Source organism: Notechis scutatus, chromosome 4 (assembly GCF_049901735.1).
Source record: "Notechis scutatus isolate UNSWTSFEM ecotype Mainland chromosome 4, rNotScu1.2, whole genome shotgun sequence".
NCBI classification, from domain to species: domain Eukaryota; kingdom Metazoa; phylum Chordata; class Lepidosauria; order Squamata; family Elapidae; genus Notechis; species Notechis scutatus.
Genome location: NC_142012.1, coordinates 10,333,518 through 10,358,736, shown reverse-complemented (window position 1 = coordinate 10,358,736; position 25,219 = coordinate 10,333,518). Strand labels below are relative to the sequence as shown.

At 42.8% G+C, this 25,219-nt stretch overlaps 2 protein-coding genes across 2 annotated transcripts in view; one reads left to right on the top strand and one right to left on the bottom strand.

Annotated features, from left to right (window-relative positions):
- The window catches only part of PAQR3 (progestin and adipoQ receptor family member 3), a 360,815-nt gene extending 336,329 nt beyond the window's left edge, over positions 1–24,486 (top strand). Inside the window, exon 8 of the mRNA XM_087962762.1 lies at positions 24,443–24,486. The gene's annotated coding sequence lies outside the window, so the exon portion shown is untranslated. The remainder of the gene's footprint in view (positions 1–24,442) is intronic.
- FRAS1 (Fraser extracellular matrix complex subunit 1) overlaps positions 1–25,219 on the bottom strand; it is a 419,940-nt gene that overhangs the window by 155,347 nt on the left and 239,374 nt on the right. The window contains 6 exon segments of the mRNA XM_087962750.1: positions 6,615–6,941; positions 13,273–13,357; positions 13,677–13,938; positions 16,074–16,214; positions 17,148–17,291; positions 20,311–20,451. Coding sequence (XP_087818876.1) covers positions 6,615–6,941; positions 13,273–13,357; positions 13,677–13,938; positions 16,074–16,214; positions 17,148–17,291; positions 20,311–20,451 — 1,100 coding nt within the window.

The following is a 25,219-nucleotide window of genomic DNA, read 5'->3' as shown; positions in this document are numbered from 1 at the left end:
GGTTTGTTCATCACACTATAAAAAGATGTTGAGACTCTAGAAAGAATGCAGAGAAGAGCAACCAGGATGAATAGGGGACTGCAGACATGTGAAGAACGGTTACAGGAACTGGGCCTGGCTAGTCTAGTGAAGAGAAGGACCAGGGGAGACATGAGAGCAGCCTTCCAATATTTGAGGGGCTGCCACAGAGAGGAAGGGTCAAGCTATTTTCCAAAGCACCTGAAGGCCAGACAAGGAATCATGGATGGAAACGGATCAAGGAGAAATTCAATCTGGAAATAAGGAGGAATTTTCTGACAGTGAGAACCATCAACCCATGGAGAAGAAGTTGCCTTCAGAAGTTCATCACCGGAGGCTTTCAAGAAGAGATTGGACTGCCATCGGTCAGAAATGGTGTAGGGTCTCCTGCTTGGGCAGGGGTTTGGACTAGTTGACCTATAACCGTGATGGTACACATGCTGGAAGTAGCACGCAGAGCCATTTCTGCCGGCACGCGAGAGGTTACCCGGAAGAGCCCCAGTGCACATGCATGCGCCCGACAGCTGATTGTTGGATATCCGGCATGCATGCGCAGGGTGTGGGGATGCGCGGGAGACGCTCACAGCAGAGGTGGTATTCAGCAGGTTCTGACCAGTTCTGAAGAACCGGTAGCGGAAATTTTGAATAGTTCAGAGAACTGGCAAATACCACCTCTGACTGGAGATTTTACAGTATCGTTCCCCTGCCACACCCACCAAGCCACGCCCACAGAACTGTAGTAAAAAAATTTGAATCCCACCACTGGCACACACATGTGCAGAGTTGCACGGTGCACAGGGGGCTTTACACTTAAAGAAACCGCAGTGTTCATTTAACACAGATTTATAATCCAATCTAAAAGTGCACTCAGGAATGGCTCAGAAAAAGACAAGTTTGAACACTTTATTATTAGTACAAGGAGATATCAAAATGGAAGTGCCAATTTGAGTTAAAGTGCATCTACCAAACTAATTCAACTTCTGTTGTTCCTTTATTTGCAGTATGGAAATCCAAGAAAGCATTATGAGATTATTTATTTGGTATTGAACAGAAAGCAACAAAAAGAAAGTTTATATTTATCTATATATCTATTTACAAAGTAGATTTATCCAGATTTTTTTGGGGGGGAAACCCCATTCATGTTTGCCAAAGATCAAAAATCTCATTCTGCAATTCGTAGAAACAATTGAAAAAATAATTTGTTCCTTTTCGGTCAACCCCCTATGATATTTTCTTAAAACAGTACAGAAATCGTTTTTTAAAAAAATCTCTTCCTAAAAGGAAAATAAGATGAGTTCATTGTACCATAAGTAGTGATCTATCTTTCAAATAACATTCAGAAGAACAGAATTGAAGCAGCTGGAATCAAAACTCAAACAGAATCTAATGCTGGATAAAGAAACAAAAATTAAGTCAATTCATTATCAAGTAGATCATTTGGAATTAAATTAATCTTAGAAGAAGATGAATTTTCTTAAGCATAAGTATTTTGAGAAAAATAATGAGCCACACAAATTGTTGGCCTATCAACTACGTATTTATTTTTTTAAAAATTAAACCACCCAATATTCAAAGTTTTCTGAGTAGTTCACAATAAACACATTAAAATGCCAAAAAAAATTAGAACTATCACTTCAGATTGCAACAGAAAGAATTATATTTCAGCTTCAGGAGAGATGATAAATCAGTTTGTTAAATACTATTCTCAACTGTATGGAAAACAGATGCCAAGTTTGTAAAAGATTATAGAGTATTTGGATACAACACTAGATTATGAAATTTACAGATCACCAAAAGGAATTGCTTAACAAGCCAATTACTGAAGATGAAATGAAGGAAACAAAATTGCATAGATTCCCAGAACCAATATTTGGCACAACACTGTAAGATTTTCAAAGAAATTTCCATGGGACTATTAATTCAGATAATGAATAATATACGATGATGGCAAATAGTTCCTTCTTAGTGGCCCAATGCTTTCAAAATTTGGCTTTACAAGGAAAATAATCCTATCTATTCAGAATCTTATAAGCCTATTGTTTTATTGAATATATAGGAAACCACAGATCGTCCTCGATTTACAACCACAATTGAGTCCAACATTTTCTGTGGCTAAGTTAGACAGTTTTTACGTGAGTTTTGCCCCATTTTACAGCTTTTCTTGCCACATTTGTTAAGTGAATCACTCTTATTGCCTAATTAGTAACAATTAGTAACATTCAGATTCGTTTAACGAATCTGAATTCCCCATTTGTCAATAAGTTGCAAGAGGGGATTGAACGACCGAGAACAATTAATCAGTGGAACAAGTTGTCTGCAGAAGTTGTGGGTGCTTCAACACCGGAGGTTTCTAAGAAGAAATTGGACAATCATTTGTCTGAAAAGGCAGTGATGGGCGAACCTTTTTGTTGTGCTGTGCCAAAAGCATGCGTGTGCTGACACACCCACAATGCAATGCACCCCAACCCCCTGCGCATGTGCATGCAACACCCCCGCCCCACCCCCTTACCTGCATTGCGCATGCACGCACCTCCCTGCTGATTTCCAGCCTGTTTGAGGCTGTTTTCGCCCTCCCAGAGGCTCGAGGGAAGCCTCTACAGCCTTGGCAGGTCAAAAAACAGGCCTTCCGGAAATACCGCTAGTGCCAAAACGGGCCCGTTTTCAGCCTCCCAAGGCTCCAGAGGCTTCCTCCAAGCCTCTGGGAATCACACACATGCACAGTGCAGGTAAGTTTGGCTGGGGCTTGCGTGCCCGCACAAATGGCTCTGCGTGCCACCTGTGACACACGTGCCATAGGTTCGCCATCACGGGTATAGGGTTTCCTGGTTGAGCAGAAGGTTGGACTAGAAGACCTCTCAGGTCCCTTCCAACGCTGTCATTCCGTTTCAAAAGAACTGTAGAAATGCTATGATACAAATAGAAGTGCTCAGTATAAGAGATCACATAATTATAAATAGCTTATCAAAACTGTGGGATAAATGCAAAAGAAAAATAAGCCCAAGTTTCAACGTCTCTTGCTCAAAACATTATTTTCGTGAAAGGTAACATGGTAAAAGATTGATTGGCAGGGGTAATGATTCCTATAGACTGCAAGATTTAACACTTAATCAAACCAAGATTAAATCTTTGGAGACTCCCTGCTAGGAATGGCCCGAAACACCTCATTACTTTCAATATCTTCAAATAGGTAGTTCGAAAGGAGCTAAAAAAGTAAGATGGCAAATGGAGAGGTTTTATCATATTTTAAAACCTTATAAAACAAAACTCAGAACATCTGCTAGGGCTGCTACCTAATTGCTATTAAAATCCAACTCAAAAACTGAAGAAGAAAAGGGCTGGAGGATTAAAGGAATGCAGAATCGAAATAGGACAAATTAATGCATAAGTATTAACGCTATCAATGAAAGATAAATACTAATCCTCCACAAGGTGATGCGAAGGTCTTGCCAGTGTTGACTATCCTACAATATTATGCATATGATTAAGAATCATGGCTATCATTTATGAATAACAGCACCCATGGTTCAGCAGTCTCTAAACTTGGAGACTTTAAGACCTGCGGACTTCAACTCCCAGAATTCACGCAGTTGAAGTCCAAAAGTCCTAAATGTGTGAAGTTTGGGGACCCCCTGCTCTAGCAAATTCACAGTACCTTAAGCGTGTTGTACAAATCCAGCCATCTTAGCAGATGTGTGAATCCAGGATAAATAAATTCAACAGTAATCCTCCCACAAGCCCCGTTGCAAGAAAACAAAGCAGGGAAGGTGGGAAATTTGAGGCCATGCGGACCTATGGAAGTTTGTGCATAAAATCCCAAATCCAAGTCAGTGTTTTCTAATCGTGGCATCCAAGCCAAGAGTTCGATCCATCAATCAGAATGGAACTTGAAGGTTTTCTAGTCCAACCACCTGCTCGAGCAGCAAAACCTATACCATTTTAGACAAGTGGCTGTCCAGTCTCTTCTTAAAAACATCCAGTGATGAAGCATCCACAACTTCTGAACACAAGCGGTTCCACTGGTTGATTGTCCTCGCTATTATGAAGTTTCTCTTTAGTTCCACGGTGCTTCTATGCACTTTTTCCAAACTGTCCTATGACTGACTCACACCTCTACAAACGCACGGCTACCTTGTTGCAAGACAAAATATCTCTGTCATAAAATTCTGGGATGCATCTGCTCCTCTTAATGGACATCTTAATCAAAGCCCTAAATTCTTTATACCCTTTTGGGTTAATTTTATCACTGTTGATTCATCACTCAACTGTGGTAGCTAAAAAGTATGTGCTTCGCTCATTTCCCCATTCACATGTAATAAAGGTAAAGGTTCCCCTCGCACATATGTGCTAGTCGTTTCCGGCTCTAGGGGGCGGTGCTCATCTTTGTTACAAAGCTGAAGGGGCAGCGCTGTCCGAAGGCATCTCCGTGATCATGTGACCGGCATGACTGAACACCAAAGGCGCATGGAGCGCTGTTACCTTCCCGCCAAAGTGGTCCCTATTTTTCTACTTGCATTTTTTTACATGCTTTCGAACTGCCAGGTTGGCAGAAGCCGGGACCAGTAACGGGAGCTCACTCCATTACACAGTGCTAGGGATTCGAACTGCCGAACTGCTGACCTTTCCAATCAACGAGCTCAGAGTCTTATCCAATGAGCCACTGCGTCCCCTGTAATACACACTATTATTTCCAGGAAGCACAGAAACATTTTTTTTTTCTGTTTACATTATTATTTTCCAGGTTTCCCGTTTTTCTCTCCTCCTCCACCTCATTTTTTTAGGATAAGGGTAACTCATTCTTGTTACACAGGGAGTCCTCAACTTACGACCACAATTGAGCCCGAAATTGATGTTGCTAAATGAGAAATTGGTTAAGTGAATTTTGCTCCATTTTACGACCTCACTTGCCGTAATTGTTAAGTGAATCACATCAGTTATAAAGTTAGTGACCCGGTTGTTAAGTGAATCTGGCTTCCCCACACATTGACTTTGCTTGTAATACAGTCAGTCACAAAAGGGGATCACAAGATCTTGGGACAATACAACCGTCATAAATATGAAACTGTTGCCAAGCATCCAAATTTGGATCACATGGGGATGCTGCAATGGTCGTTAAGTGTGAAAAACGGTCAAAAGTGCCTTTGTAACTTCGAATGGTCACTAAATGAACTGTTGTAAGTCGAGGACTACCTGTATTCTGCCCTTAGTACTATTATATGTATTTATACTTTTCTTTTGCTAATTAGGTTAACGTAACCTTTTTAAAATTAAAATGAGGAAGCCAGAATGGGTCTTCCTGAGACAATAACCCTCTGAGCGCATGGACATTTTTGTCACTTTCAATTGACATGGTTTTCTCACCTCCAACTCCCTACAAATTGGCGAAAAGATGAAAAACATTTTGAGGGAGATACCCCTGGGGACAGAGTGACTGTACCCAGCAATTTCTGGAAAGAGATAATAGTTTAACGCCGCATGAATATTTCCTTTGAAGTGAGTCCTTTAAATGACTTCTAAGTAAATAAGTATAATACCGGGTGTATTAGGTCTGCAACGTTGGATTGGAATGTACAACTGTTTTCACTGTGTTTATTTATTTATATGTAACCCACGTTTATTATTTTTACAAATAACTCAAGGTGGCAAACCTATCCAATGCTCCTTTGACTTATTTTCCCCAGAGCAACAACTCTGTGAGGTAAGCTGGACTGAGAGAAAGTCACTCAAGCTGGCTTTCATGGCTAAGGCGGGACTAGAACTCACAGCCTCCTGGTGATTGACTCAAAGTCACATAGCTGGCTTTCATGGCTAAGGTGGGACTAGAACTCTCAGTCTCCTGGTGATTGGCCCAAAGTCACTCAGCTGGCTTTCATGGCTCAGGTGGGACTAGAATTCACTGTCTCCTGGTGACTGGCCCAAAGTCACTCAGCTGGCTTTCCTGCCTAAGGTGGGACAAGAATTCACGGTTCTAGTCTGGTGCTTAACCACTAGACCAAATTGGTCCCAAACCATGTAAGATTTTAGATTTATAACCAGTACCTTGAAACACAAGAAGAAACATCAGCCTACGTAGCCCTTATTATACAAGGATAACATGGCAGTAATGTTTCTGCCCATTGACATACTGTATGAGCAACCACAATTAACTTATTTACTTCCCACCGTTATTATCTTTATACACAACTCAAGGTAGTAAATGCATCCAATACTCTTCCTTCTTTCTCCTACTTTCCCCACAACAACAACTCTGTGAGGTGAGTTGGGCTGAGAGAGAGTGACCAGCTCAAAGTCACTCAGTTGGCTTTCATGTCTAAGGCAGGACTAGAACTCTCTGTCTCCTGGTTATTGGCCCAAGGTCATTCAGCTGGCTTTCATGCCTAAAGCGGGACTAGAACTCAGGGTCTTCGGGTGATTGGCCCAAAGTCACCAAAATGGTTTTCAAGTCTAGAATTCTAGTTTTCTGGTTTGGTGCCTCAACCGCTAAGCCAAACTGGTTCTATTAGCTCCAACATGACCAACAGTCAAGGATTATGGCCATTATCCTCTCAATGTTGTTGGGCACCAATTAAGCATTCCCGGCACAACTTCAGAGGTCTTACCTTTAGATCAATCTTGATGCGGAAGAGTATGTTCTGAAAGTGGTACCCATCGCTGACTTGCAGAACCGCCCTGTCTTCCATCCTGTTAGACCCATCATGAATATAACGCACGAATCCTCCTGAAAGTTCACCAAGGCTGAACACATGCAGGGTCAAAGGGCCATTTCCTGAAAGCTTGACCAATTGTCCATGTTTTGGAGGATCTAAAATGGTCACCGTCACGTCTTGAGGATTATCTCTATCCTGCACATCAAGCAGGTGGTTGGTAATGGTTCCAGTATCTCCTTTGCTAATGGAGAGGACTTCATTCTTGAGGACATAAGGAGGCTGAAATAGAATAACAACCACAACAACAACAAAATCAACTCCTGAGTTGCTGGTACAAGTTGTCCTCAACTTACAACTGGTCACTTAGTGACTGTTCACAGTTACGACGGACCCAACCCCCCCCCCCCAAAAAAATATTTAAGCTGTATTCAAAGTTCCACTGGACCACCGCCCTCCTTCATGGTGTAGATGATTGCATTTGGGGCACTTGGCAAACAGATGGCATGTATTGTGATTTGCAATCAAGTGACTGTGATTTTTTGTTACAAACCAGTTTCCAGTGAAAAATGGAAAAAAACTTGCAGCGTCCACTTAACAACTGTGGCTTTAGTTTAATGACCACCACTTTTGCTTAATGAGTGCCACGTTAACTTAAGAACCACCACAAAAAATGTTGTAAACTTAGGTGGATCACGTGGCTGACTCAACTTACAACCATTATGATATACAATGGAAATTCTGGGATCTATTATGGTCGTAAATCAAGGAACGCCTGTAGTACAATGTATCTTCTCTGCTTTAGAATACAGAGTTTTAATTTTTTTTAAACAAATTTTATTAATTTTCAAAGACAATACACAAACAAACAAAACATAAAACATAAAAACATAAAACATCTTTCCTGAAAGCTGCTTGATCCCGGGTTACATCTCTTCATACAGACACACATTTAAATTCATGTTCATTTTATATACCATTCCATAACTTATTACCATTTTACGTTTTCTATGTAGCTTCTCCCCTCTTTTGAACTTTCTTAGTTTTATTTTATTTATCTCATCTCAGTTCAGATCATTATGCTTATTATTCTTTGTCTGTTCTGTTTCCAGCTATCTATTTATCTTTTCTCTTTAAACAAAATTTCTCCTGTACACTAATTGAAGTATGACGGCTTTATCTCTTTCCCCTAGATTTATAACACTTAGTATAGTACATAGCTTCCATTGGGATTCTGTTTAGTACATTCTAAAGTTACACATTGTATTTTAAAGAAAGAAAAAATTGTAAATATGTAATATAATTAAAACAACAATCCATACCAATTCAAATCTATCATTAATATTAATATTCATTTGAATCTTAAACATTTTACACATTACTTTTCGATTGAATATCATACTTTTATGGGAACACTTATAAGCTTTCCATAGTTATTTCCCCCCCACTTCACATTACTTGTATTTTAAATCATTGTATCATTAAAATGTTCCCATTTCTTCCTACTTCAATTCTCTCATTTATTTCACTGACTTCCTTTTATTCACAAAAATTTCACTAAATTACACTGAATATTTTATCCCATTTTTTGATCACATGTTGTTTCCAATTTTCTAACATTATTTCTAAGTACAAATATAACAATACAATCTTATGTACCTTTGCAGAATCCCTTTTTGAATTAAATTTTTACCCATTATCTCTAAATGAATCTTGTTTCTTTACATCTTGCTCCACACCACTGAAGCTTATCATCCCTTCCTTCCTCCCTTGCTTCTTCTTCTCCCTGCCCTTTTTACCCCCTTGTCTCTCCACCTTCCTTTTCCTCTTAAGTTTTAAAAAAAAATTAAGTTGCTCTAGCAATGACTGTGGTGACGCAGTGGTTAGAGTGCAGTACTGCAGGCTAATTCTGCTGACTGCCGGCTGCCTGCAATTTGGCTTTTAAAATCTCACCAGGCTTAAGGTTGACTCAGCCTTCCCTCCTTCCGAGGTGGATAAAATGAGGAGTCAGATTGTTGGGGGCAAAAGGCTGACTCCGTAAACCACTTAGAGAGGGCTGTAAAACACTGTGAAGCGGTATATAAGTCTACGTGCTATTGCTATTGCTACTTGGGCACAATGATACAAATTTTCTTGAGAGCAGTACAGAAGTTATTTGTTTTCGGGAATGTTTTTCAATTCTGCACATTCCCCTAAGGGGTGGGCAAACTACGGCCCGAGGGCCACATCCGGCCCGTTGGTCTGTCCAATCCGGCCCGTCCCTGAAAAAAAATCACTGGGCGTGGCGTATTGCCCTGTGCCGCGTGGCCCCAAAGCTGCAAAACAGTGCGGAGCGCTCTCGGGTAGGAAAGAAAAGAACTTTGCAAGGCCTCGGCTGGGAGTTCGAAATCACCTTCGAGTGCGACCTCTCCGAAGGTGAGTCCCCGCCCGATCCCCTTTTTTTCCAGGGCTTCCAGGCTTAAACTTTGCAAAGGCAAAGTTTGCAGGCTGGAGTGTCTTCCCGCCGAGGAGCGGGAAGGGTTCCGCCAGCGGGCGGGCGAGCTGCTTAAACTTTGCTCGGGCGGTACTTTAAAAAGCCTGCTCCCAGCACCCGAGCAACTTCCCAGCAACTTTCGGCTTTCTTTTTCCTCGCGGCGCCGTGCCTGGCCCCGAGCCGCGCGGCGGAGGAAGCCCGGTGGGCGGGCTGGCGGGCTGCTTGGAGGAGGCTCTGGGCTTCCCCTCCGCCAGGCGCGAGTGCCTGCGAGTTAAAAGGAAGCCGAAAGTTGCTGGGAAGTTGCTTGGGTTTCGGAGGCTTCAGGCTTAAACTTTGCAAAGGCAAAGTTTGCAGGTTGGAGCGTCTTCCCGCCAAGGAGCGGAAGGGTTCCGCCAGCGGGGCGGGCGGGCTGCTTAAACTTTGCTCGGGCGGCACTTTAAAGCCTGCTCCCAGCACCGAGCAACTTCCCAGCAACTTTCGGCTTCCTTTTAACTTGCGGGCGCTCGCGCCTGGCCCCGAGCTTGCGGCGGAGGAAGCCCGGCGGGCGGGCGGGCTGCTTGGAGGAGCGACCGGCGGTGCTCCAGCAGCAGCAACAGGCAGTTGCCGGGCTCCGCTCAGGTGTCCGGCTGGGGCTGTCAGGAGTTGCTACCGCCGGCGCAGCTCTGCACGGCTCCAGTCCGCGTTGCCTTGGGAAGGAAAAGGCAAAACCAGGAGCCGCTGAGCCTGAGCCTCCGGTGCTGCTGCTCCGTTGCAAAGCACCGCTGCGGCTCTTCCTTTTTGCCTTTCCCTTCCCGAGGCAGCAGCGGGACTGGCCGCAGCGGAACCGCGCCGGCAGTAGCAACTCCTGACTCAGGGGGCCTCCGAGGGAAGGAAAAGGAGAAGAGGGGGGGAAGGGGGAGATTCCCAAAAATCTTGTGCTGACCCGGCCCGTCTGTCAAATTTTAAGTCAATGCGGCCCCGAGCCAAAAAGTTTGCCCACCCCTGCCCTAAATGATTCATCAAATCCCAGTTGTGCAGATACGACTTCCTCAGCTTCGCAAACTAGAACACCCATTTGTGCGCCTGTGGTTGGCACACATTCTTACAAACACACATGCGTTTTCCGAGAGTGGGACTCTTTCAAATTATAAACCAGGTCTACTGAGAAGACAAGAAGCAATGGGTGGAAACTAACCAAGGAGAGAACCAACTTAGAACTATGGAGAAATTTCCTGACAGTGAGAAGAATTAATCAGTGGAACAACTTGCCTCCAGAAGTTGTGGGTGGAACACTGGAAGTTTTTAAAAAGAGATTGGACAACGATTTTCTGAAATAATATAGGATCTCCTGCTTGAGTAGCGTGTTTGACTAAAAGGTCTACCCACACCCGATTCTCCACGAAGTATGGTAGTCAGATTTACATCAGTGGGTGGTGATCTCTTTCAGTTTCTCTCCTCCCGACCCAAGAAAAATTCACAATAATCTGGAATGAACCCTTCAAATGATATGTCACTAGCAACGTTTTAAGAGGTTCCAGCATTCCAGTTTGAGAATTTTGAGGTTTTTTTTTTTCTGGCTTCTGCTAAACCTGATTTTTTTTTTAAAAAAAAAAAAAACAACTTAAATAAGGCTCGAGGAACTAAATGTGTTTAAATCTAAGAGCTAGCAAATGACCTCATTCGGTGAAATGAACAAGTGTTTCTCCCCACAGGTTTTTCAAAAAGAATGAGTCAGCTTCTTCAGATAGACACTCAGGTCTCACTGTACAAATATGAATCTTCCTTCAAGCTCTCCAGAGTTTTAAAGACAATGTGTGAGCAGATTATGGAGACATGGTGGTCAAGTTAGCATTTGGGAGATAAAAATGCCCCAATGAGGCATCTAAACCCAAGAAGATGAATTCATCCAGGTTAAACTAGGGAAGTTGTCTAGATCACGGGTCTCCAACCTTGGCAACTTCAAGACTTGTGGACTTCAATTCCCAGAATTCCTCAGTCAGCTTTGCTGGCTGAGGAATTCTGGGAGTTGAAGTCCACAGGTCTTAAAGTTGCCTAGGTTGGAGACCCCTGGTCTAAATGGATTGGTTTGTCTACTCTGTGGAGATTTTCAATCATCCAGGTTATGGTTGTCCCAAAGGTGCTTTTTTCAAGAGGCAACTGACTTTCTGGTTTTTCTTTGAAGACATTTCACTTCTTCATCCAAAAAGCTTCTTCAGATCTGACTGGATGGTGGGGAACGGAAGGACTTATATTCAAGGGACTCTGAGGACACAGACAAACCTCCAAGTGGCCTCAACAATTCTCTAAAAGAATGCAAAAAAATAAAAAAAAACCTTTAGGGTAAACACCCTTCGAATGGTGCGGGAGTATGAACGGATTTCTAGAAAAATTGCAGGCTGCAGGAACCATGAGTGTTTCAGTTTGAGATGCGGAAAACATAGATTCGTCACCAGCAGCAGAAAACATCCTGCAGAAAGCACAGCTCTACAACAGTCCTATCAACAGTTCCAAGAAGGCTCCACACCCATTTGCACCACTCAGGTGACCCTGAGAACACGGATAAACCTCCAAATGGCCTCAATGACTCTCCAAAAGGATGCAAATGACCAACTGTCTGCAAGGAGTATAAATCCTTCCATCCCCCAGCATCCAGTCAGAGCTGAAGAAGCTTCTTGGATGAAAAGCGAAACGCCTTTAAAGAAAACACAGAAAGCATTCTTGAAAAAGCATTTTTGGGATGGACTGGTTTGGCTCACAAAAACTGGCTGTTATTTTTGTTTTTAAGATGGGCCTAGAGAACCTCCCTGCCTGGCCTTTAGTGGGGCATGGCAAGTTTAGAAAGCAGAGGCATTGGGCACTGCCAATCCAGAAGCTTCAGGGACTAAGGTGAGGGTGTTATCTCCTCCACCAGAACAAAGCAAGAGAAGGTGTGATGTTTCCCCAAATATAGTGTGTGGACAACCATTTGTCTGGAATGGTATAGGGCAGTGATGGCTAACCTTTTTGGGCTCCTGTGCCCACAATTGTGGGCACGCTTCTGCGCTTGCGCTTGTGTGCCAGCACCCAGAAGGCAATGCATGCACCTCCCCAATCACCCCCTGCCCCCTTACCTGCACTGCGCCTCCCAGCTGATTTTTCGGCCCGCTTGAGGCCTTTTTTAGCCTCCCAGAGGCTTGAGGAAAGCTTCTGCAGGCTTTGCAGGCCGAAAAATGGGCCTGTTTCGTCACTTCCGGAAATACAGGAAGTGACAAAATGGGCCTATTTTTCAGCCTGCAAAGGCTTTCCTCAAGCCTCTGGGAGGCCGAAAAGGGCCTCAAAAAGGCCAAAAATCAGCTGTGAGGTGCGCGCATGTGCAGTGAGGTAAGTTTGCCTGCGGCTCGCGTGCTGGCACAAATGGCTCTGCATGCCACCTGTGGCATGCGTGCCATAGGTTCGCCATCACGGGTATAGGGTCTCCTGCTTGAGCAGGGGGTTGGACTAGAAGACCTCTAAGGTCCCTTCCAACTCTGTTATTCTTGTCCTTACTAAATAATAACACCCACTTGATTTGGTTTTGATTTACTACGTATAGTGAACTTTACACTGCCCTTTGTAAGCTGTGGCTTATGGCTTAGTAAGATGTCCCAATCCTGTCATTCGTAGTTTCTAAAAAAGAGAACAGCAGCTCAGGCCCTCATGACCTAATCAGAGTTGCGGTGCAGTGTGTTCTGGAGGGGCTGACCTTGAAGAGGATCCAGAAAGTGTCATTGGTGCAAAATACAGATTGGCATATGACATTACCAACCACAAATTACACCTGTGCCCAGAGCTTCACAGTGATGGCTACATTAGATTGCAGCTAATTCCAGAAGGGATTTGACGTCCTGGTTTTGACTGTAAAGCTCTATGTGACTTGATGCCCATATACAGGTAATCATCAACTAACAGACACATATGTAAGTCTGCAAAACTATGGATTTTTTAAATGCTTTTTTTTTTGTCTTTAAATATATGCCAGTATGGGACATCAATCAAACAAGTAAGAAATCCATATATTTCCATCTCAGCGTTACTGGACTCTCGCACACAAGCAGAGAAATATTGCCAATATACTGTACAGTTCTCCCCACTCTCACCCCGCCCAGCCCGTTCAAAAATATAACCACCCATCCTCTAACTTACCTGGGTTGAAAAAGCTCGGACGGTGAACATTACTGGCTCCGATGTGGACTCTTGATAGCTGAGCGTCAGGAAAAACAAGCCATCCCTAGAGGAAGCCCCGATACGTTATTATATATTGATATAAATGTAATCAATTACTATGTAGATAGGTACACATTTTCATTCATCCAGAAGAGCGGCAGCTGTATATTTTTCAGGGCTTTCAAGCTTGGCCAAATGAACCGGTTCGCTCACAGCTGATCCTCAGAGCTACCGGTTCGCCCGAACCAGCAGAATCCCACCCCTGTATACACGTGATAGACTTGTGCACACTCTGACAGAAGGTATTACACTCTGTGGAGGCATCTTCTCCCATTCCCCTCATATTCTCCTCATACAAAAGAGGTAAAGAACCATCAAATCACCTGGATTTCATTTTGTCGTGGACAAAGAAAACGCGCTGTTCCTTCGCGTCTTCCCAGGTGAAATAGTCCTGTTCTTTTTCTTTCCCTTCAGCCAGGACTACCAGCCTGCCGTTGGTGGGAAGGGCTGCCGTGCGAAAGAGGAGGCCTTCTCCATAGCTCTCTAGGTTTTCTACTTCCAGCAAGGAACCATCTAGTAGTTTCAGCCCACCAATTCCTACCAAGAGGAGGCTCTTGGCCTTGAACCCAGGAGCAGGCCCAGAAGCTGAAACAAAAGAAAGAAAATTCATCAAAATTCACTCTTTTATTAATTGTTCTTGCACAACGCTCCTTTCGTAACATATAAAGACACTGAACTTCATGCACCAGTGTGCAAAATCCATCAGAAGAAATTGATGGTTAACAGGAGTCCTGGAACGAATAAAATAGAATAGAATATTAACAGAATATAATATTAGAATAGAATAGAATATAAATAGAATATGAATATGAGTAGAATAGAATATAAATAGAATATGAATAGAATAGAATAGAATATGAATAGAATATGAATATGAATAGAATAGAATACGAATAGAATAGAATACGAATAGAATATGAATAGAATAGAATAGACTATTAATAGAATAGAATATGAATAGAATAGAATATAGAATAGGATAGAATAGAATATAGGATAGAATAGAATAGAATAGAATAGAATAGAATAGAATAGAATGAGAATAGAATAGAATAGAATAGAATAGAATAGAATAGAATAGAATAGAATAGAATAGAAATAACAGAGTTGGAAGGGACCTTGGAGGTTTTCTAGTCCAACCCCCTGCTGAGGCAGGAAACCCTATATCATTTCAGACAAATGACTGTCCAATCACTTCTTTAAAACCTGCAGTGTTGGAGAATTCACAACTTCTGGGTGCAAATTGTTCCATTGATTAAATGTTCTGTCAGGAAATTTCTTCTTGGTTGCTTCTCTCCTTATTTTTTTAAACTTTTAACCCTTACTTTTTTGTAATTTTGTATTATAAATACTCCTTGACTTACAACCATTCATTTACCAACTGTTTGTAGTTACAACGGAAACTGGCTTTCCCCTTGACTTTGTTTATCAGAAGGTCACAAAAGGTGATCCCATGATCCTGGGATACTGCAATCGTCATAAATATGAGACAACTGCCATGGAGATGCTGCAAGGGTCATAAATATGAAAAACAGACACATTTTCCAGTGCCGTTATAACTTTGAATGGTCACTAAATGAACTGTTGTAAGTCGAGGACTACCTGTAGGTGAAAAAGAGGATATCCAGAATCTCAAGAAGAAATTACTAGCAATTTAAAAATAGCCAGGATGCTTCAGAGAGAAATGAGGAAAAAATATAGAGAGAGGCATAATAAAACCAATGTTAGTGAAGATCGTCCTTTATTAGATCGATATTGTACTCTAAAGGTATATTCTGTTTAAAATGCTTTATGGTCTTAAATTCTCAGAGCTGTAGTTTGCAAGGCGGCAGAAAATTTCCTCTAAAATTTGTCCCCAGTGTGACACACGTAGAAAACATAACGCCAAGTTTCTTCGAACTGATAATACCCAATCTAATAAATCATCATGTGGTTGGGGGCACTTCAGCAAATGTTAGTGCGTGCACCCAGTCACCATGGATTACAAATCATGGTTCATCTCTTAGTGTACTGCATGTATTCAAGCTTGAGGATTTATTCCAGGGGTCTCCAAACTTGGCCGTTTTCAGGATCGTGGACTTCAACTCCCAGAATTCCCCCAGCTAGCCATGCTGGCTAGGGAATTCTGGGAGTTGAAGTCCACAAGTCTTAAAGTGACAAAGTTTGGAGAGGGTTGATTCAACAAACCATGGTTGAGACAAACTGTAGTTCAGTATGTCTGTGGAGATTCTCAGTCATCCAGGTCATGATTGTCCTAAAGGTGCTTTTTTTCAGGAGCCAACTGGACTTTCTGTTTTTTTCTTTTGAAGACGTTTCATTTCTCACCCACCACTATGACTATTATTAAGTGTTGTACCTGATGATTCTCGACTCTTGACGAATGTATCTTTTCTTTTATGTACACTGAAAGCATTTGCACCAAGACAAATTCCTTGTGTGTCCAATCACACTTGGCCAATAAAGAATTCTATTCTATTCTATTCTATTCTATTCTATTCTATTCTATTCTATTCTATTCTATTCTATTCTAATCTATTCTAATCTAATCTAATCTAATCTAACCGAACCGAACCTAATCTATAAGTTTCTTCAGCTCTGTAGTTCAGTGTGTAGCATGAACCAGTTTCCAACCTTGTGAAATCATTGTTTTTTATTGTTTTAAAACATGAGAAACTAGAGTTGAAGCTGATGATCTTATAAAGGGTGGAGGGGAAACTCACATTTGCACTGCCGATTTCGGGGGTCTTTGTAGACGCCACGCCCACAGTCAGCCACACAAAGGCCTTTCTGAAGAAATGTAGTGGAATTACAAACTCGGCACCTGGTGGAATCGTCACACTCCAAGCATCCCTCGGGGCAAGCTAGCATGAAAGGAAAAGCAAGATGCTACGAGAGGCATTTTTAACCGAGAAAACAAGGCCACTCTTATGTAACTCCTTTATTGGTAGTCAAGGGAAGTTAACTCTGAACACCTCATGCCTTTGACATCAGGCTTGCTGATGAAGGCTAATTTAAAAAGCCACCATATTTTACTTGCAAATTTCAATAACGTGAGGTGAACCAACGCTTAGTCACTAGTGCCGTGGTCATCTCATGTCTGGACTAGTGCAGTGGGCTCGATATGGGCTCACCTTTGAAGAGATTAGATTAGATTAGATTAGATTAGATTAGATTAGATTAGATTAGATTAGATTAGATTAGATTAGATTAGATTAGATTAGATTAACAGAGTTGGAAGGGATTTTGTAGTCCAAGCCCCCGCCCAAGCAGGAGACCCTACACCAAAGGTCTCCAAACTTGGCACCTTTAAGACTTGTGGACTTCAACTCCCAGACTTCCTCAGCCAGCAAAGCTGGCTAAGGAATTTTGGGAGTTGAAGTCCACAAGTCTTAAACATGTGAAGTTTGTGGCAGAGTTGGCTTCATATGGATCAATGCCGAAATGTTGCTCCTAATAAATCTTTTGAATTCCTTTGAAGCTTGGCTCGAGGCTCATGATTTAATTAGGGCAATCGCCGGAACCCTGACATTCTTCTTTTGCACTTTTTAAAATTGACCTAGATAGCTCTGGGCATCAAATATGTTTTAATATTCTAATTCAAAGGTTCCCAATCTTTTCTATACCCTGCCCCCCTAGAATGCTTCTGATATATTCTTGTGCCCCTTAAAAAATAATTATATACATATAATTTTGAAACTTCTAAACCCAAGTTGTCTCACCCCCTAGAATATCATCTTACACCCCCAGGGCATGCAAGCACCCCCAGTTTGGAACTCTTGTGCTACTTCGTTTACCTAGGCATATCTGCCCTCCATGGTCTCCGTAGTACCGCTTTCCACATGACAAGACGCACTGGGATTCCAGGAGCATGAAGGGAGCCAGGCAGCGCACACATTTTCCTGGCCCATCACACTGGAGACAGTGGTCATCGTCGCATCCTGAAAAGCCCCATAAGAAACTCAGGAAGGCATATTTCCTGACTTACATAGGATACAGCGATACATTCTGTGCGTTTCTCACTCCTTAAGAACCAGGACAGCAAACACAGTCAAATACTAGATGAAGAAAAGGTCAAGATGAATGTCAGCATTCCAACTAATCAACCTCCAAACCAATAAACTCTGAGACAAACATTTTCTCAAAGTTCCATTTTATTAGAGTTGTCTTATTGGGACTGTCAGATTCGGGTTTTCCCTTCCTAATAGAAAGTCAAAGATCCAACCCCTGCACCCACCAGTCCATCACATGGCCCAATCAAACTTTGTCCCAACTGGAGACATCCTTCCAGGTGCAGGGAAACATGTCCTTGAATGTTGTTGTGTCTAATCTTCCACCTCTCTATGAAATCCCCCCTCCCAAATTCCCAGGCACTGAATTTATTTGATTTTTTATTTTATTTGGTTTGTCAATCGCTTACAAGATAATAGGTATAAGTAAAAACATAGTTATGAATACTTGGATACATATAAGAAAAATAAAAGAAACAATAGGACAGGGACGGTAGGCAAGTTGGTGCGCTTATGCACGCCCCCTACAGATCTCTTAGGAAAGGGATGAGGTCAGTAGTAGACAGTCTAAGGTTAAAGTTTTTGGGGTTTGGGGAAGAAACCACAGAGTCAGGTAGAGTATTCCAGACATTGACCACTCTGTTGCTGAAGTCGTATTTCCTGAAATCAAGTTTGGTGCAGTTAACCTTGAGTTTGTATCTATTGTGTGCTCTTGTATTATGGTTGAAACTGAAGTATTCATTGACAGGTAGGACATTGCTATGTATGATTTTATATACTATACTTAGATCGGACCGAAGGCGGCATAGTTCTAGGTTTTCTAGGTCTAGAATTTCAAGTAAAATATGGCTTCCAAGTAAAACATGGCTTCCAAAGCTGACAATGAACTCAACTCTTGATGACTACAACCATGATGGTGTCTTAGCAGCATTATGAAATCAACTGGCACTCCCATTTTCAACAGGTTTCAAATTTCCAGTATCTCCCATTCAAATCCCAGTCAATGCCAATGTCATTTTTTGCCTCAGTCCCATTACAATTTTCCTTTGGGCTCACTAATTCTAAGAGTCTTGGTGCTCTCTGCGCTTGGTTGTTGAATCAAGCGCAGACAGCACCAAGGACTCCAGAGTTCAACCCATACGTGCATTCTCTTCTGTAGGAATCACTTATTCCAGGCTTCCGAGATGCTCCCTGTTGGCATTTGAAGATATTCCCGTGAGACACGCTCCATGCAGAACCTAAGTGCCTTCTTATGCTATATATCATCCATGCCATCCTTCCCAAGCCTGTGTCTCCCAGATATATTTTAGGAATAAAGCTTCAAGGAATTCCATCTAATATACTGGGTGGAAATATTTGGAATTGTCCTAACACATTTGGAGGGAGGGAGATTTGAGGAAGTTGATAAGACTGGTTCTCTGATTTATGTATATAAATTAGAAGTGGAAAGCAAATAACAGTTTCGGTCCACGTCACGATGGAGATCAAGGGCAATCTTGGTTCTCCAATAGAGGAACATCCAACCCTTGGTTCAATCTTGACCTGAGATGGAGTATCAGCCTGTTGCCTGAGATAGGAGGACAATCCATTGCTCTCCCAACCATGCTGCTACATCTCATTGACTGCATTATCACTCAACCTAAGGAGACCTATTTCATGATACATCACTTAGAGCAGTGATCCCCATATGAGCTTCAAGATGGCTTAGACAGCAACCCCCTACTCTTGAGGGCTACATCTTTTGTAGCTCCTCTTCCAAATGACAGACTAGGAGAGCATCAAGTAAAGGCTTGGACACTCTTGCCTCAGGTACTTATTACGAGAGGCTGCTTCATTAGGCAGAAGAGTTGAGCTGGTCCTTTGGAGACATTCCCTATCCAAAGATTACAGGTAGCCACAACTTACCACCACAATTGATCCCAAAATTTCTGTTGTTAAGTGAGACAGCGGTTCAGTGAATTTTACCCCATTTTATGACCTTTCTTGCCACAGTTGTTAAGTGAATCCCTGAGGTTGCTAAGTTAGCAACATGATTGTTAAGTGAATCTGGCTTCCCCATTGCTTGTCAGAAGGTCGAAAATCAGAAGGTCACATGATCATGCAGGTCACGTGACCCCAGGATCCTGCAACCATCTTAAATATGAGTCGATTGCCAAATGCCTGAAATCTGACTGTGGGAATACTGCAACAGTTTTAAGTATGAAAAATGATAAGTCTATTGTGGCCTATTGGCCACCAGCCCCTCCAGCAACCAAATCAGAGGAGGAGGAGGAGGAGGTGTGGGAGTCAGGGTCGCCATCAAGGCAACCTGGGAGTTCTGAGAGGGAAGAAAGAACGGAGCTGGCAGAGAGAGAGAGAGAGAGAGAGAGAGGTGGAGCCTGGGCCATCCGTCAGCCTTCAGATGGAGAGGCAACAGCTCCCCCACGTCTGGAGGTGACTGATGAGGAAGAGGAGAAACAGCTGGGCCCAGTGCCTGACACACAGATGCCCAGAAGGCAGAGGAGAGGAGAGCAGTGGAAATCTATGGGCCGGTCCTTGGGATGGAAGAGCCAACCGCTGCTCGCAAAGCCCCACCCTAGATCTGGGGATAAAAGGCAGGGGGTAGAGATGAATAGGTGTGGCAAACAACTATTCATTTTCCAACCAGATGGACTTGTTAGCCTGCAGTGAGAGAGAAACTTTTTTGCCAGGGCTGCCAGCGCTCCTAATAAAGGAATCTTTTGAGTTCACATCAGAGGGTTTGTCATGTTTGGGGTGCTGAGTCAGAACAAAATCGCTTTTTTTCAATGCCGTTGCAAACGGTCACTAAAAGAACTGTTGTAAATCAAGGACTGTAGTGGATTAAAAGAAAACCGGCAACTGTTTGTTTTGATTTCTGACCTATGCCCTCTCAAGATGATCGCACAAAATGGTACCCTTAAGACCCCTGTGCCGAGATATCAAGACTTACTTTGACATGTTTCAGATTCCCTGTAAAATGCCGGCAGACAATGCTCAACGCAGGTTCCCTGCTGGAGAAAATATCCCTCCATGCACTGCAGGCAATCCGTACGGTTGGGGCCGTGGCAAGCGTTGCAGCTCCAGTCGCACTCTGGAATCAGACAATAAAAAGAGAGCGTCCCGCACAGAGCCACCTTTATACCACCCCGGTTTCATCCATCACACCGGTACCGTCTGCAGATGCACTGAAGGGCAAAGGAAGAACAGCCGAACAGATGTGAGACCCGGGAAGAGACGTCAAAAGAGATGGTCTTAAAATAACACAAATTCTTCCCTGGAGTTTCACCATTTTTCCCAATTATGTTAATACAATCATGGCTGTTCTTTTCCCAGCAGTCCAGATAAATGAGACACGATATCCGTCCTCCCTAGTGGCTAGAGTAGTGATCAGCCCACGTGGGCCAGCCCAGGGAAGCCATCAATCTTTTCTCTCTCAATGACAGAGGCCTGTGGGATTTCCGCCACAAACGCGGCTAATTAAGCAGCCAGATTAACAAGGAAGGTGACATTGCCTCTGAAGTTCAAACATGGTTTTCAGAAAAGAAAATGGGGTGAAGTGGATCGTGGGAAGAGCACAAGGTTCATCTTTGTCTCGCCTTCATGAAATTAAGCAACCGAGTGGACAGGTGGTTAAGAATATTTTTTTTTAGGACAGTCAGGTACGGTTCTGTTCAAACAGATTGCACCTCCACAGCCATGTGTGGTCTACAACTCCACTTTCTGTAGCCTCCAGAGCAGCGTTTCTTAACCTTGATAATTTTAAGAAGTGTGAATTTCAACTCCCAGAATTCCCTAGCTAGCATGAGACTCTTTTAAGAGATGTGGATTTCAATTCTTAGAATTCAACTCCCAGAATTCCCCAGCCAGCATGAAACTCTTATAAGAGGTCTGGATTTCAATTCCCAGAATTTCAATTCCCAGAATTCCCTAGCTAGCATGAGACTCTTTTAAGAGGCACGGATTTCAAGTCCTAGAATTTCAATTCCCAGAATTCCCCAGCCAGCATGAGGCTCTTTTAAGAGGTCTGGGTTTCAATTCTCAGAATTCAATTCCTAGAATTCCCTAGCTAGCATAGGACTCTTTTAAGAGATGTGGATTTCTATTCCCAGAATTTCAATTCCTAGAATTCCCTAGCTAGCATGAGACTCTTTTAAGAGGTCTGGATTTTGACTCCCAGAATTCCCCAGCCATCATGATACTCTTTTAAGAGGTGTGGAATTCTGGGAGTTGAAGTTCACACCTCTTAAAATTGTCAAAATTGAGAAACACTGCTCTAGAATTTCCACCGACTCTCCTGAATGAAATTAACAGGACCCTTTTCCAACTCTTGACATAACCCTAAAATACAGGTAGTCCTCGACTTATGACCACAAACTGCTAAGCAAGACAGTTGTTAAGTGAGTCATGTCTGGTTTTATGTCCTTTTTTGCCGTGTTTGTTAAGCAAATCACAGCAGTTAAATGAATCATGTGGGTATTAAAACAAATCTGGCCTCACCCATTGGCTTTGCATGCCGGAAACCAGCTGGGAAGGTCACAAATGATGATCACATGACCCAGGGATGCTGCAACCGTTGTAAATACATGCTAGTTGCCAAGCGCCCAAGTTTTGGTCACGTGACCAAATATTGCTGTGATGATTGAAAGCATGACAACCAGTTTTAAGGCACTTCTTTCAGTGCCGTTGTAACTTTGAACAGTCACTAAAACGAATGGTTGAGGACTACCCATAACTTAAACAGCATCCAACTTTGGGGGGTGGGGGAAATAAAGAAGGGGAATAAAAATTCCACCTCTTGTCCACTCCAGACCTTCCTAGTTTCTACCTTGTTCCTTGCAATTTTCTGAGTCAGAAAATTCGTATGAAATAAAGAAACAGAGAAATTAAAAATGGCTTCCCACCACAAAAGAGGTTGCCTATAGAAAGTTTCCTTCTGTTTTCTTGGAGATAGCAGCTTGGTTGAGAGAAAATGGAGGAGGAGGAGGAGGGAGGGGGGGGAGAAGGAGAGGGGGGAGGGAAAAGAAGAGGAGGAGGAGGAGAAGGACGAAGAGGGGAGAGACCTAGAGGAGGAGGGAGAAGAAGAGGAGGAGGAGGGAGAAGAGGAGGGAGAAGAAGAGGAAGAGGAGGAAGAAGAAGAGGAAGTGCTGGTGAAGGTTTTTAGAGCTTTTTGGAAGACAACATTAAAAATCATCTCTTTGATAAGAAGCTGTGATAAGCAGAAGTGCAGAGAAGTTCTTTGGAGCTCTCTGCCAAATTCTCAGCATTTCACCTAGGACAGCTTATCTCAGCCCCTGCAATAACCATTTGGAATGCCAATTCAACACTATTATTTTAACATCTGGTTCAATATTACTATCAGGATAACAACAATCCAATGCACTTTCTCTAGATGCAAAGAAGGACATTTATTGGACGTTAAGGTAGAAGAAGATTGTCTGTGTGGATTCTCAATCATCCAGGTCGTAGTTGTTCCAAAAGTGATTTTCAAAAGGCAAATGGTTTTTTTTTTCCCCTTGAAAACATTTCGCTTCTCATCCAAGAAGCTTCTTCAGTTTTGGAAAAGGAGGTTGTTGGATGTGGAATTTAGATGAAAGCAAAAATAAGGAGTCCCTGGGATTCGGGCCTAGATCGATTTTTGACCCCTTGGCCTTGTTTTACGTCTTCGATCAACTACAATGAATTCTAGATTCCATTTTGTTCCAACATATTCATTTCCTGAGCTAGCAAATTTCACAAATAAAGAGGCCCTTATTAATCAGAGGTTCTGTTCCTAATTTTCATCGTGTGGCAATGTTGACCTTGATTGTTAAAAAGGAATAAGATCAAGGTAGCTAATTATGAGATAAGTCATTAAAGAAGATGGAAAGAATTTCTCTTGGATAATATATTTATAATGCAATTTTGTTCGGGTCAGAAAAGGGCAAGACCCCAATCTTCTTCTGATAGTGGATTTTCTTTCTTGGAACATGACACCAGGACCTGGCTGGCTCTCTTGGTGGGTCTTCAAAGACCTCTACTGAAGGACACTTGCAACATTTCTAGAAAAAAATATATGAAACAAGTTGAGTTTTAATCTATACAACCAGTTAACCCAGTTTGGTGTTGTGGTTACGGTGCTTTTCCTAGAAACCAGAAGACTCTGAGTTCTAGTCCTGTCTTAGGAATGAAAGCCAGCTGGGTATGTTTGGACCGATGACCAGGAGACAATGAGTTCTAGTCCCACTTAGGCATGAAAGGCGATTGGTTGATTTTTGAGTCAATCACCAAAAGACTGTGAATTCTAATTCCGCCAATCACACTCTCTCAACCCAACTCACCTCACAGGGTTGTTGTTATGGGGGAGAAGAGGAGGAGGAAGGAGTATAAGGTATGTTCACTGCCTTGAGTTACATATAAAAGTAATAAAAATGGGATAAAAATCTAATAAATAAATGAACCAATTTTGAGGAGAGGAGAGGAATGGGGAAAGGAGAGTCAAATCGTAAAGCATTCCTATGCCTGTTTTCCAGTTGCCATAAGCAGGAGGAGGGGAAATCTGAAGGAGCAGTAAGGCAATTAAAACCAGAAGTACATTCCACACTTATCTTACAAAGATTGTAGCCTAGACTACCGGATCTTCTGCCCCAAAAAATCCTTCATTGGAGAATGTGATTGATGACACCCAGCCCGTGAAGGTGTTTCATTGGAGAACCTGATTTATGACACACACGGGGGGGAGAGGGGGAAATAGGGTCACAGATGACTGTAAATGACGTGTGGCAGAGTTGGTTTCATATGGGTCAATGCTGACATGTTGCTCCTAATAAATCTTTTGGATTCTTTTGAAGCTTGGCTCGAGGCTCATGATTTAATTAGGGCAATCACCGGAACCCTGACAAGGAGAGGAATGGGGAGAGGAGAGGAGAGAGGAGAGGAATGGGAAGAGGAGAGGGATGGGGAGAGGAGAGGAGGTAATTGAGGGATTTACAAAGTTAAATTCATTCATCATTCAAGTAACCATTGAGCAGAGCAAACAATAGCAAACCCTTGGCCAGAATTTACCCATGGCAGCAAGCATGTGTGGCTGTGAATGTCATGTACAGGTAGTCCTTGACTTACAATTGAGCCTAAAATCTATGTTTCTAAGCAATACAGTGGTTAAGTGAGTTTCGCCTCCTTTTCTTTCGAACTTTCTTGCCACCATTGTTAAGTGAATCACTGCAGGTGTTAAGTTAGTTGGGTTAGTTCAGTGAATCTGGCTTTCCCTGTTGACTTTGCTTGTCAGAAGGTCACAAAAGGGGATCACACGACCCCGGGACATTGCAACCGTCATATGAAAGTTGTCAAGCGTCTAAAATTTGGTCATGTGACCATGGGGATGCTGCAACGGTCGTAAGTGTGAAAAACGCTCACAAATCACTTTTGTCAGTGCTGTTATAACTTCGAACGGTCACTAAATTGTTGTAAGTCGACGACTACTTGTACGTAAGTGTGCATGGGTGGCCGCCAAGTGTTGTGGTTAGCCGACAGCAGGTGTGGAAGGCTGAGGAGAGCGAGGACTCAGATGAGGGGCCAGGACCATTAAGGAGTGGACTGCTGACTTCAGAGGTTGTGGGGGCTGGCAGCAGCGATGAGGAGGTTCCTGAGGAGCCTGTGCTAAGTGTGCGTGAGCGCAGGATTGCTCGGAGGAAAGAGCAGTTACAACAACACGGGCGGCTCGGGAGTAAGGCTGCAAGGTAATGGCCCCTCCTTCAAGAAGATAAAAGCCAGCTGTGAAACTAACCTTCTTTGCAGAAGGCAAAGACGCTTTGAAACCCCAGCTTTGTGGACATTCCAGTATCCTGAGTTTGTATTTGAAGATTCTTATTTTGCAAATTATT